A 14,847-nucleotide genomic window follows, 5' to 3' on the forward strand; every position below is an offset into this window, starting at 1 on the left:
GAGATATTAAGTTACCTAAAGTGTCACAACCAGTAAGTGGAAAGGGAAGAACAAACTGATTTCAAAGCCTGTCCTTTCTACAACAGTAGGCCATCTCTCTTAATCTTTCATGAAATATGTTACTCATTGAATTTGTCCAGTATTAAAATTAAGTTGACATCAAATCAGCACTGTCCCAGTAACCAGGGCATGTGGACAACCAACTATTGCCTGCTGACTCCTCTGCTACACTCATTACACTTTCAGACCTCCTGTAACTATCCAGTAGGAACGTATATACAGGCCTGCTATGTGAAACCATTTGGCTATAGATTCAACTACTATACAAAACATTAAAGAACTTTCTTTGCTAACCAACCATGTTTAAAAACACTATTTCATTAAGATAGTTTACATTAATATAAAAAAACAATCATTTCAACTATACCTCATCCTGAAGTTCATCACCACTTTTAATAGAAGCAAGCATATCATACAAAGTACAGCAAAGATCTTCTACTCTTGGCACTTCAGTCATTTCCTTCAAAGTTGAATTTAAGTACTTTTCAACTTCACACCACAAAAAGGAGCCATTTGTTTTTTCCACAGGCTTGAGTTCTGGGGTGCAAGCCTCCTGGAGATGTTCATTCAGAAACTTCTTGTAATCTAGGCTTATAGTTTTCTGAGTTTCACCATTTATTGGCAGTTCGTCAAAGTGGTCCAAATCATACATGTCAAATGAAAACGCTAAATTTTTACCAAAAAAAACCCTATCGCCATGTTCTTTTTCTGTCACCTGCACAAGAGCAGTAAGATCATCTTGACTAAAGTGAGAAATAATTCGATTAGTAGCATTACAAGCTGCAGTGGCAGATGATGATGGAAAGGGGCCAAACATCTGTTTGATAGCCTTTGTTTCCTTGTGACCAACAGAGTCCTTCAAGTGAAATGTCATGAAGAGAAATGCAGCCCCACTTTCAATTGCTTCTCTGCCATTATCAGTTCCAACTATTCAAAGACAAAAGAAACAGTATTAGCTCAATTGAATCATGGTTCAAGTTACGATCTTCCAAAAAATTACCACAAATATTCTCCTGAGTAAATCTAACAGTCAAATCATAGCAATAGACCAGGTGTAGTGGCTCCATATAATCCCCACACTCTGGAAGGCAGGAAGATCATTTGAGTCTAGGAGTTCAAGACCAGCCTGGGCAACATGGTGAGAACCATCTCTACAAAAATTTTAAAAAATTAGCCAGGCATGGTGGTGCGCACCTCTAGTCCCAGCTACTCAGGAGGTTGAGGTGGAAGGATCGCTTGAGCCTGGAAGGCTGGGGCTGCAGTGAGCCATGATTGTGTCACTGTATTCAGCCTGGGCAACAGGTGTGAGACCTTGTATAAAAAACAACAGAAACATAGCAATAAAGATAGCCAATTTAAGGAGCAGGAACCAACCCATTCCTGAAAAAGTATTTATTTCCCAAAGAACTACTTTAGGTAAATAAATCATTATCAGTAATTATTATGTATCTAAGTACAGAAACTACCTAATAACAATCCTTACCACTTCTTTCTAAAAACCACTTGAGGCACTAGCTAAAACTCACTTTAAAACTAATTTTAAAGATTGATTTGATGAGCTAGTTAAATAAACCAAAGTAAGGTACAGAAAACAACCTGAATTACAGACTTTTGGAGCTTCAAGGAAACCTCAAAAACCTATAATTTTCTTTCCAATTTGTACCATAAACCTGAGATGGCAAGAAATATTTCTATAGTTGTCATTCAAAAACATTTAATACCATCAAGGATATTTATTAAGCTGAAGATAAAGTTAGTCATATTATAAAATAAAAAAGAAAGCTCCTGTTTAAAAGAGGCTAGAAGTAAATACAAGAAGAATCAGCCTCTAATTTATTTAAGGCATTTTCTCATATCCAATTTTCTCAAATAAAAAAAGAAAAGCATCTGTATTTCTGACATGGTTTCAAAGAATATTCTTAGGGAAGAAAACAAGAATTTAAATCTTCAAAAGGCCCCCAAAGCCTATGTGACTTACCTAAATAATGGTAAAGTTAATAATGTAATGAACACTGGTATCTTCCTAAAAAACATGACTGCAGTTTCTCCTGCCTGTAATCCCAGCACTTTGGGAGGCCGAGGTGGGTGGATCACCGAGGTGGGTGGATCACCGAGGTCAGGAATTCGAGACCAGCCTGGTCAACATGGCAAAACCTCGTCTTTACTAAAAATACAAAAATTAGCTGGGTGTGGTGGCACACACCTGTAATCCTAGCTACTCAGGAGACTGAGGCAGGAGAATCGCTTGAACCTAGGAGGCGGAGGTTGCAGTGAGCAGAGATAGCGCCACTGTACTCCAGCCTGGGTGACAGAATGAGACTCCATCAAAAAAAAAAAAAGAAAGAAAAGAAAAAAAAAAAAGGAAAGAAGGAAACATGACTCCAATATCATTATTCACAAATCTTCAACAGCTTACTATAGCTTGATCCAAGCTCCTACACTACCAGAAGCTGATCCCAGCATTTTATTTTCCAGTCTTATTAGCTATTATACATTTCCTGCTCCAGCCAAAAAGAATGTCTTAACCAAAAACCATGTTCTACCCCACTCTATGCCTATTTCTATATCATACTGATTCTTCTTCAAGGCCTCTGATTGTTCAAATCCTACCCATGTTTCAGAATACTGCTCAACCACCTCTTTCAAGATGAGTACAACGTTGAGTACATTGTAAATGGTACTGATGACAATACTACTGTAGTATTCTTTACTGTACTTAGCCCCAAATAGGTGGCTCCACAAAGATTACTTGATTCAAACTAGACTCAGGCCTCACTGACACCAGGCTAGTATTTTTATACTACACCAAACTGCCTCGGTCACTTTTTACTTTGTCTGCTATTCAGTCATGTGTAGAAGATTAACAATGTATATGTAGGAAAATAAGCAATTTTACAATGTATGTTTCCAATTTGTTAAGTATGAAGTCTACTTTTACTGTTATAAATAATTTACACAATTATCTGACAATTATTCTTTTAGTATTTAAGAAAATATCTGAAAATCTTCTATAGTGCTTTTAAATTAATGCAATAGCATTTAAGTATATTTATTCATTCTATACATTTTACTTATAACTTGTAAAACAGGTTTTGGATAATTTGGGGATTATGGTACTTCCACAGATAATTTAAAAGAGTTGATACGACTGATACTAAAGTCTGAGCAAAAATGGAATTCACATTTACAAACATTATCTACCATTTTAAATGTATATTTTTTGTAAAGATAGTATTGTTATCACTTTACATCTTGGGATTTTTAAAAAAATAATAATTTACTAAAAACGTTCACATAATTATCTCACTTTGTCCTAACAAAAGTATCTCCATTTTATAGATGTTAAATGGAAACAGACTTTGAGTAATTAGGGAAAGATCAAATAGCTATTACGTTATTAAACAAGATTAACAGTAGTCTTCTAACTCCTAAACAAATTATTTCCCCTATGTCACACTGATTCCCTGTAAATTCCTAGAAAGTAGAACTTATTTCTAATTCATGTTTACAAAGTAAATTTTAAAAATAAATAGGTCACCTTAAGAAATAAAATAGTTGAAGAATAGCCTTATTATGTAATGTAAAAGTGTATTTAACTTAAATATCCATTATTAGGTTACTGGTTGAATTCTGATATAACCACATATTACATTCACTAAATATAATGCAGCAGATATATGTATCCTGCCTTTAAAAAGTCCATTAAGAGTGGGTGAAAAAGTTATAAGCCCATGTTTGAAGAGAAAATAATTGTAGACTCATAGAAACATCAACAAAGATCAAAGGCAACTTTTTTGGAGTTTCAAATTTTTAATAACCATTAACTTAAAACTATAATTTCAAAAATCACAAATACTTAAAAATATTTAAACCTAGCTGGGTTGTGGTGTTTCATAAATGTTAATATTCTACCCTAATTACTAACTCTCCTTCTGCACAACCTATATGAAATGGACACATGTTCATACCACAAAGCAGTATCTCAAGAGAGAATCTCTATATGCCTTACTGTTCTGGGAGTTCCACTAGCCAACACTATTTGTTGACATGAATGGCTACACAACAAAAATAATGACTACAGCAGTCTGAAAACAATGAACTTTTTCAGGACACCAAAACATCAGATGGTAACGTCCACTTCCACCACCTTCCTGCAACCACAGCTGCTTGTCTTTCCTAAGGGGCACCGACATGCTTTCCAGCACGCTGTCGGCATGAGATGACGTGTTGGCGTAAGAGACTGGCTGTTAGTACGCTGCCCGGATGAGAGTGCGGATCAGATTGGAGCAGACGAAGGACCCCAGGTGCTGCGGCCGCAAAGGATGCACCACAACTTGCTGGTACAGCCCACTCAGTGTTTTTTTGGTGACTAAAATGTATGAAAAGAGTTTGTAAAATGTAGACAACACATCTGACGAAAATGATGTAGTCAGTTGTCTAATTAACCAAAGCTATCCAAGGCCCAACCTACCCTCAACAAAAATGTAATTGGCAGGGAAATACTAAGCGATTCTCTATGAGCAGGCTGAACCACCACCCAATTGGCCACATCGGAAGGGGGAGATGGGACGGCTTTGGACAACGCATGTGGTTACACTTCTAAAGTAGAAAGGTGTTATAGTCATGTTCTTGTTTTCTGACACTAAATCCAAAATTGAACATGTTACATTAACTGTGAGAATCCTGTTCCAAAATAGCCTTTTGTTCACTTCTCTTTATATGCTATATGTAATTTAAGTAATAATACAAACGATTAGGTTTATGATCTTTGGTAAGTTAACATTTGCACCCAATTCTTAAAGCTTTTTCTGTCTGCTTCATATCACTCACTATGTTCACCTTTCGAAGAGGAATCAGGATTTTAAGTTTAGATTTGGCCACAGATACATTGATACACTAATCAGCTGTCGAAAAGTTTATATAAAACTTAAGAACTCCAAACTTTTAAAGAAACTACTCTAGAAACCTACATACTTGGGTATCTTTCTGTCCATAAAACACTGAATAACATAAGCTGTAAACCGGAAAACTGTCTCTGCCCACCTGGCACTTCAACTGTAACACATTTAAAAGGATGCACTTAGAAAGTCCCTACAATACTTTTATTAAGAAGAAATACTCATCCTACTTTGCAGTTATATTGAGAGGAAATGGGCTGTGAAATGCACAGTAAACTACAAGGCACTTCCCAGAATTTTTTTTAAAAAGTCAAAAGTGAAAGAGGCTTGCCAAAAATCACAGTTAAGTAGCAGAGCATGATCAGAACTTAACTTGGCTGGCTGACTGGTGCTCTTTTATTATAAATAATTTTCAAACTTAAAAAAAAAAAAAAACCTTACATAGAAACTAACCATATATGGTTTTATAAAACTATATATTTGGTTGTTACTATAAGATTATAAAATAATTTTTTAAAATCAAAGCGTTAAATGATGTTTACAATTGTCAGTCATCCTCAACACACAATTTACATCTGTTTTCTTTTGATTCAAAATATTAAGAATTAAATGGTTTTAAGTTGTCACTTTTTTCTGTAGCCTACTTTAATAGTTGAGGAATCTTGGGAAAAGGATGAGTAGAAAATTTTAAAGATTGAAATAAAATATCAATCACTTGCATCCATAATTGATAAGTATTTTTTTATTTTTTTGGAGACGGAGTCTTGCTGTGTCACCCAGGCTGGAGTGCAGTGACACAATCTCGGCTCCCTGCAACCTTCGCCTCCTGGGCTCAAGTGATTTGCCAGTCTCAGCCTCCTGAGTAGCTGGGAGTACAGGCACACGCCACTATGCCTAGCTAATTTTTATATTTTTTTGTAGAGTCGTTTCACCATGTGGCCCAGGCTGGTCTCAAACTCCTGAGTTCGGGTGATCCACCTATCTCGGCCTCCCAAAGGGCTGGGATTACAGGCGTGAGCCACTGTACCCAGTCAATAAGTATTCAATTTAGAAGCTGTCAATAAATGAGTTCCTTGACCAGTTAAATCCTCAGAGATTCGCTGATTTTTTTGAATCTGGTAAGTATTATAATGTTTTATTTTAAAAATATGTAAAATACAGGACTTTACCTACAACATTAGATACAACAAAGTACATTATTTAACAAAATACACAAATGATTCAACTTGAATATAAAATATATCATGTCTCCATAATTTTTCCCTCTACATATTCCTGTTCATTTCCAATTAGTGTGATGATTAAACAAGTACAATATCTAAACTAGTCTCATGAATCTTGATAATATTTTCCTCCTTTTTACAGAAAAACTCAGATACAGAGATTACAAAACATACTGATGCTACAAGAATAAGCCAGGTACTTTTTTTTTTTTTTTTTTTTTTGAGGGAGAGAGTATTAAAACATCTTTCAAATGATCACAAAATTATCAAACTTTTGAGCTAACAGAGGTAGGCATTTTCCATGTGGCTTTTGGGGGAATAAAATGAACAATTTCTGTGATCTAATTTTAAAATTGTGTAAGTAATGTAATTTAGTATAATAAGCCTCATGTATTTTAGAGTATATAACTCTTTCTGTTCATGAAAGCACCTTTAGCAATACCTTGCATTAAACAGGAAACATATTCAAGAAATGTTCAATATAGTGATTTGAAGGAGTTACTTAAATGTTAAAATTATTACTACATTTACATTAAAACTGTTGCCTTTGGGATGAGCAAATAAAGGAAAGCAAACAAAGATATTTGTTAGAAAAAAATAGTAGTAGTACAAAAGATTAAAATTAGTTCAAGGCATTTCCCTATGTTTTAAAAACAGCCATTTAATTTTATGTACATTCATTACAAAATGTGAATACTCAACTTGCAACTTTAAGGCAGCAACCAACCACTATATTACCTTTCCAGTAGTATAAAACCCTGCATCAAATTACAATGTAACTTCCCAGGCAACCAAATAGCTAACATAAAAGTCTGAATTAGACTTCATATAAAAGCTTCCTATAATAAAACCATCATTTTGAGCATCACTAAGGAAATTAAAACAAATCACATAGCTCACTGAGATTTAACTGCCATTTTAGACTTTTTTAACATTGAAGGAAAAACAAAAAAGATTAAAGTATACACTTCAGTATTGCATCCATATATCAGATGCTTAGTAATATTATACTCGTAATGCTATTTAAAATTATCACTTTTAAAATGCCTCTACTAAGGAATGCAGTTTTAAATTTTCTTATATTTAAGGAATCATAATTTGTTAATGAAAAATAATCTACTAATAAACTAAAGCAAATTGTCAAGAACTTTTATTTTATTTCTATTTTGGAGACAGGGTCTGACTGTCACCCAGTCTGGAGTGCAGAGGCATGATCTTGGCTCACTCCAGCCTCTGCCTCCTGGACTCAAGTCATCCTCCAAACTCAGCCTCCCAAGTAGCTGGGACTACAGACATGCGCTACCATGCCTGGCTACTTGTTTTTGTATATTTTGTAGAGATGGGGTTTCACCATGTTGTCCAGGCTAGTCTCAAACTCCTTAGTTCAAGCGATCCACCCACCTCGGCCTCCCAAAATTCTGGGATTACAGGCGTAAGCCACTGTACCCAGCCAGTATCCATTCTGTTTACAATGGTTTAGCTATATTCCCAGGTAATCTGAATTGCCTATTTACACAGCTGATACATTTGCAAAGTCTTCTTGATTTTTATAGTTATCCAGCTTGTTAAAAATTTCTCTTGTAAAATGGACATAAATATAACACCTCTGTCTTTGAAACATTCAAAACACAACATAATGCTGTCCAGTGTTACCTTCTCTATGAATTGTTTCCTGACTTACCTAAGCAGTTTCCTGCCCTTTGAACCAGTAAATCACTGGACACATTACATCTGTCATAACATTTAACCCATAGAAGCAACTATTTGTTAACTAATGGTTATTAGCACATCTAAATTATAATAAAATTATTCATTGACAGTCACTTATCAGATTAACCCTAGGCACTTTATACTACTACTTAACATCACAACAACTACAGAGGGTGAGAACTGTTATCACCATATTATAGAAAAGAAGTGTAGTGATATTAACTAGCTACCCACTAGTAACTGACAGAACTGAATTTGTACCCACATATATTAACGGATACTTTGAAATTACCCCAAACTATAAAAAAGTAAGGAAACTGAAAAGCAAATAAAGACAGTACAAGAAATATAGTTGCATCAAGTACACAGATATAATGCCTAGATGTGGAGCAGATTATCTGGTGAATAAAAGGCACAAATGTGAAAAGGCCAAATCATTAGCACAGACTTGAGCCCTACCATTATCAAGCTGCTGACCTATATAGGGAACTTGTCAGATGAAACAAATTAACCCACTTGGTGTCTTTATCACTACAATAGGTTTTGATATTTGAGCTGAATATATTCCTAATACATATATGTATGGATGTATAAATATGTAACACAAATATAAAAATAGGCATGAGAATGAAAAACACCAATTTATTATATTTATGATATGGTTAACCAGGGCCTGAGCATGGTACATAGGAGTTCTCACCATGATAACCAAACCTCAAGCTAAATACACAAGCATGTTACTTATCAATCTGAAATATTTCATTTTTAATCTATATAACATATAAAGCATAGTAATTCTTTTTATTGACTATAACAATATACAGTATACATACAGCTCAAAGAATTATCAAAAAATGAACACATCTGGTTAACTACTTCAAGAATCAGAACATTATCAGCTCCCCAGAAACCTCCCTCACATTCACTCCTAGTCACTACCTCCTTCCTCAAGAGTAGCCACTATCCTGACTTCTAAAACCAGAGACTGTCATGCCTAGTTTTCAATTTTATATTAATGGAATCATAATACGTATTGTATGGCTTCTTTTGTCAACATTATAAGATTCACTTACAATGTTATACATAGTTGTAATCTGTTATTGCTATAAGGTAGTCTACATACAACAACTTAAGCGTTTTAACAGTGAACTGGGTTGTTTCTACATTAAGGCTATCACAAATAATGTTGCCATGAAAGCACATATTTTTGATATACACGTATGTACAGCATTTTTATTGGACATTGATGTTCTAAGATTAAAATTTCACTTATCCAACCATAGTAAGTAATAGTAGACACTGTCAAACAGTTACGCAAAGTGGTTGTACCAACTGTGAACTCTAGCAGCAGTGAATGAAAATTCTTGTTTCCCATTCTTGATCCTAACAATAGGTATGTCAGTCTTTTTCATTTTAACCATTCTAATGGGCATGTAGTGGCATCTCCTTGACTACCAATGAAGCTGAAGCCTTTTTCATGTTTACTGGCCAATTATCTCCTGTGCAGTCCTTGTTCAAAGCTCTTACTCATGTTTTTATAGGATTAGCTGTCCTTTCATTATTGATTTGTAGGAGCTCATATTTAATCTGGATACAAGCTCTCTTTTTGGTTATATATCTTGAAGCTATATTCTCCCACTCTATGTTTTGCCTTTTTACTCTTAATAAATAGAAGGCATTAATTCTACTACAGTCCAACTTAATCATTCCCTTTGTACTTTTTGTTCTCTATTTGATAAATTTTGGCACATACCAAGATCCTGAAGATACTCTTTTACATCTTTTAGAAGAGGTATTGTATTGTGTGTCATGCTTAATTCTGTAGGCTGTTTAAAATTATTTTTAAAATAGATACTTTTTTTCATCTATGCAGTTGACCCAGCACCATATACTGAAAAAATAGCCTTGTCTCACTATTGTTTGGCCTTCATTATAAATCAAGTATACTTCTATCTATAGGTTTGTTTCAGGGCTATATTCTGTCATACTAGTCCATTTGCCTATTCTTGGACCAACACCACACTGTCTACTTATCTTTATAATAAGTTTTAATATCTACTAGAGTAAGTTTTCCCTCTTTATTTTTCAAGGTTAACCAGGCTGCTCTTTGCCTTTGAATTTCCATATAACTTTCATATTACCTTGTCAATTTCCACATGTACACACATACATACATACACACACACACACACACACACCCTCAAACATAAGACTATGCTCAGGATAGCACTGAATCTATAGATCAATTTGGGTAAAAAATATATCATTATAACAGTGAGTCTTCCAATCCTTGGTATATCCCTCTGTTTATTTAGATCTTTTTTAAATTCTCTCAGTAATATTTTAGTTTTCCATGAAGAAGTCTTGCTTATTTTTTGTTAAATGTATTCCTATTTGATGCTTTTGTAAATGTAAAATAAATTAAAATATATAAAATTTAAGGTAAAATGTATTGTTACATAAAGATAAATGTAATTTTAATGTGCTTCTAGTAAGTAGAAATAAAATTGATTTTTATATTAACCTTGTTAAATTCACTTTCTACAGGTACAGTCATATGAAAAATGGAAAGTTTTTTTTTTTCTTCCAGTCGTTATGCCCTTACTTTTTCTTGCCATATTATGTTAGCAAGGATTTTTAATACAGTGAGAAACAGAAGTGGTAATAGGCATTTGTGTCTAATTCCGTACCTCAGGGAAGCTTCTAACTTTGTACTATTAAGTATGTTTGTTCTAAGTGTTTTATAGCTACTGCTTATCAGATTAACAAAATCTCCTTCTGTTCCTAGTTTGTTGAGAATTTTTATCATAAGTAATTTTAGATATTCATAAAATGCTTTTTCTCTGCTGAATAATCATGTAATTTTTAAACCTTTATTACTTTACAGCAAATCACCCTATCTTCTCATATTTATTAATCCACTCATTGTAAACATTTGATCACACACACATCATGTGTATTTCTTTTGCTGACACATTGACAGTACATTTTAATCTTCATGAGATTTCACTATATATACTGCGGTATGCTTCTCCTGAGATTTAGGATATCCTCTTACATAGCCACAACATTATCACATCTGAGATCTAATATTACCTAATGACATCCAGCCTATATTCAGATTTCTCCAATGGCCCCAAAAATATGTAATTTTTTTCTGATTCAAAAGTGAATCAAGGATCATACATTACATTTTGATTGTTATATGCCTTTAACTTCTTTTAATCTACAATAGTACTCTCATACCTTTCTAAATGACATTATGACATTCTCCATTAAAGCCATCATAGTATATAGATTTCTTTGTAGTTAAGGTTTTTAATTACAGATTATATTCATTTAATAGTCAAATATTCAGATTTTCTATTTCCTCTTTTGTCCATTTTAGTCATTTTTGTCATCTTAGTCCTCTGAATCTGTCAGAAGCTCTGCTCATCTTCTCATCCTCCTCTTTTCCATCCAGCCTCCTCTTCTGGAATGGACAATTCACTTCTAGGAAAAAGTAGCCCAAATGCCAGGATCACATTTTCTGGGTTAGTTTCTGCTTCCACATCTTGGCCCCAAAAATCTTCACTGCCCTGGTAACTTCTCTGATACAGTAAAACAAATTTTGTATTTTGCAGTTTTTCTAGGTATTCTCTGTAGAGGGTTGTTCCACATTACCCTGTCTGCCACTTTGTGGGAAGCAAAACTCTTTGAACTATTTTGCAATCGGCAATTTTCAAAATAACTGTCACAAACACTGCTATATCCCTTTAACAGGCCTTTATAATTCTAAATGTCTACCATTATGTCCACAGACAAAATTGCCAGATTCTGCTAATATCTTTTTATACTTCCTATTCCAGTCATTGCTTTATAAATGGCTTTCCACCCTAGATTTTGATTCCTCATTTTTTAACAGCAAAATCTTACTTCCTTGATAACTCACAAACTACAGTGGATTTACAAATGCCCTAAACCATACTTTATAAGCCACTCCTGTCCAACCTACTTTTTGATTCATACTTTTCTTAAAGATGAAGTTATTAAAGGTAAGATGCATAAAAAAAGTCAAAACTCATATAAATAGGGGCTTATAAATTAGAAAAAGCAAAACAAACAGGTCTTTGTAAGAGAAAAGTTGAATAGTGAAATAAACTAGTTCAGTTCTGGCTGAGTCTTGATTTGTATCCATACTATAGTAAAATCATTAGATTAATACACTCTGGGACAAGTTCAAACATTCTGTTCTGGCTCTTTAAGAGATATTCAGTTAGACAGTTAGAGAGTTGATTAGGGAATGGTAGCATCTTTCTCCCCACTTGTCCACTACTCTTGGCCCCCATCTTAGTTTCTGTCTACACTGTGCAAATCTTACTAGCCTCATGAAATAATTTAAATTCTTAAGTAACAGATGTATGCCTAATACATAATGCATTTTGATTACTAGTCTCAATCCTGACTTCATTTTAAAAAATGTTTACACTTAGAGCACATAAAATATACTGAAAAAGTTTCATTGCCAACTGAATATAGACTATATCCTTCAACATTCAAGGAGGAGACAGCTATGCCTACAATGAGTATTTAAATACACTAAGATTAAGGACCAAGAATACTATTTTTAAATGATTTATATATTTTCTCCATAAAACTAAATTTTATTATTAAAATAATCTTAAGGGAAGAATCAAACTGTAAAAAGGTATGGGAATATACCACATGTAAATTGTGGGCTTGGGAGTGATAGGAGGAATACTTAAAAATAACAAAAAAGAGAGAAACTGCCACTAGTAAGACATCGTCAGCATTACAGGTAGTGAAGACCACAGAGAACTTTTGAGTTGGATTCTCAATACTTCATTTGTTCATTGAACATCTACTAGATCCCTTGCAGCATATTAGGCAATGGAGTAGAAAGATGCTGTGACTCCTGTAATATCTGTTTCATTAAAGCATTCACAGTCTATCAGAGACTTCACTACTGTGAAGGGAGAAGACAGGAAAATAATTATGAAACAACAAGTACTCTAAAAAAGTATGTATAATAGAACACAATGGGGAAAGTTATTTTAACACATAAAAGAGAGAGGAAAAGCATTATGTACTGTTTAGGAAATTCAGACAGTAAACACTGCATATGTTGGCATAAAGGTTGCATGTGATCCAATGGCAAAGAGATAAAAAAGTAAATCGTGTCAACTCATAAAGAAGTTTTATGTATCATTCTAAAGAATCTGATCTAAAAGGTAAGCTGGGAATAAAAATGAGCTTTGCCTTTGACAAAGATCAGTCTAGTGACAGTGAAGAAGGTGGATGAGAAAGGAAGGCTAAAGCAAACGACTACTGAAGTAGTTCAGACATGCGGTGGTAAAAGGCTGAAATGGGGCAATGGTAAATATACAGAGTAAATTTAAGAACAGTTGAAATGCAGACTTACTAGGACATGACCTCTAACTACAAGGAAAGAAAAGGTAAAAATCTAGGATTTCTATCATATTCCTAATTCAGAATTTAGATCTAGGCCTGCTTTCAAGACATACAAACCACAAGATTCACTTAACTTTAATGGGCCCTGTTTCTTCACATACAAAATGAAAGCATTAGACAAGATGTCCTCTGATATTTCCTCCAGCTTAATGTCAATTGTCCAGATTAAACAATATGCATAGCCTTGTCTCATAATATTATACTCAAGTGAAATATTTTTTCTTTATTCTCTTGCTTAACCTTTTTAATACAATTATACCAAAATTATCTATGCTAGAAGATAAATATAAGAGAAATGACAGGGACATTTTCCACATGAGACTAATCCTTTCAAAGCTGGTAGCTTTAATTACATTTCCAGTATCAGCATTTTCATCCAGAAGGGAAGTTTCACTAAAGCTAATAGTTATTCAACTTAAGCATAGCATTTAAAAATGGGTATAATACATTTAGAATTTGCCTACATACAACTTAAGATTTTATTTGTCTGATAAACATTATTTTGACACATTAATCTCAAAATAATCCATTAACAGGCCAGGTGATCAGTCCCTAAGTATGAATCACGTATTTACTTCACCACAGGTACAATCCCCAGAATTATATTTAATGACTGGCATTTAAAACAATGTTTTCTGACTTGTGGCCAGACATATCCGGAGAAAGCAATCTAAAGGGTTTTCATTTTTTAAATCTTAAATTCCACATCATTTAGGTAAAGAAATAACTTAGTCATGGTACTGAATAAGCTCAATACATCATTACATTTTTGCTCAATATTCTGAGGTATTTTTGTAATAGAACTAAAGAAGAGGAAGGACACTCTGTATAGTTTTTGAAAAGTACTTTAGTCTTTTTTTCTGGTGGCCTCAACATCTTACAAATGAAGATGTGATGAAAACCAGGAGGGTTAAGACCCTAGTCAAGGTGATGTGGAAGACTGCATTTTCGCCACTATTTTTCAAACAACCTGCCTCTGTATTCTTAAAATATAAAGTCTAAATCTATGCCAAATGCTATTACAAATCTCATCAAAGTGCGCTATATTGCCCCTAGGCTTAAGCAAACTCAGTTTTTACTAATGTCCTTGAACTTCTAAAAATCTAACTGAACAACCATGAGACATTTTATACTTTCACAACTTAAAACAATGAGGACATTCAATTAAATATCATACTAGGTTACAGACCAATGATACTTAAATGACATATTTTTAAAAGTTAACATATTTGAAAAAAAATTTATAGATTTGATGACCATAAGAAAGTTTTCAAGTCTATGAGATGTAACAGAAACACAATCCAGAGCTGGTATATGGAATAAAATTGCCAACCAGCAAGCATATGGTTAAGGTAAAGATCCAAATTCTCTCTCCCCCAAGGAATCACCTGAGAACACTTTTTTCATTTATTTAACAAATGAATTTTTATTAAGACCCTAAAATATCCTGGGTTCTAGTATAAGCACTGGAGATGGACAGTTTA

At 33.8% G+C, this 14,847-nt stretch overlaps 1 protein-coding gene across 3 annotated transcripts in view; it reads right to left on the reverse strand.

Annotated features, from left to right (window-relative positions):
• ASCC3 (activating signal cointegrator 1 complex subunit 3) overlaps window positions 1-14,847 on the reverse strand; it is a 367,582-nt gene that overhangs the window by 335,384 nt on the left and 17,351 nt on the right. For 2 of the 3 annotated variants that reach the window (XM_008007491.3, XM_008007490.3), the window contains exon 4: window positions 428-987. In XM_008007491.3, the coding sequence (XP_008005682.3) occupies window positions 428-987 (560 nt within the window). Of the gene's footprint in view, window positions 1-427; window positions 988-6,062; window positions 11,384-14,847 lie in introns of those variants that run through there. The other variant, XM_008007492.3, reaches the window with a different exon arrangement.

The sequence above is a fragment of the Chlorocebus sabaeus genome, chromosome 13, assembly GCF_047675955.1.
Source record: "Chlorocebus sabaeus isolate Y175 chromosome 13, mChlSab1.0.hap1, whole genome shotgun sequence".
NCBI classification, from domain to species: Eukaryota; Metazoa; Chordata; class Mammalia; order Primates; family Cercopithecidae; genus Chlorocebus; species Chlorocebus sabaeus.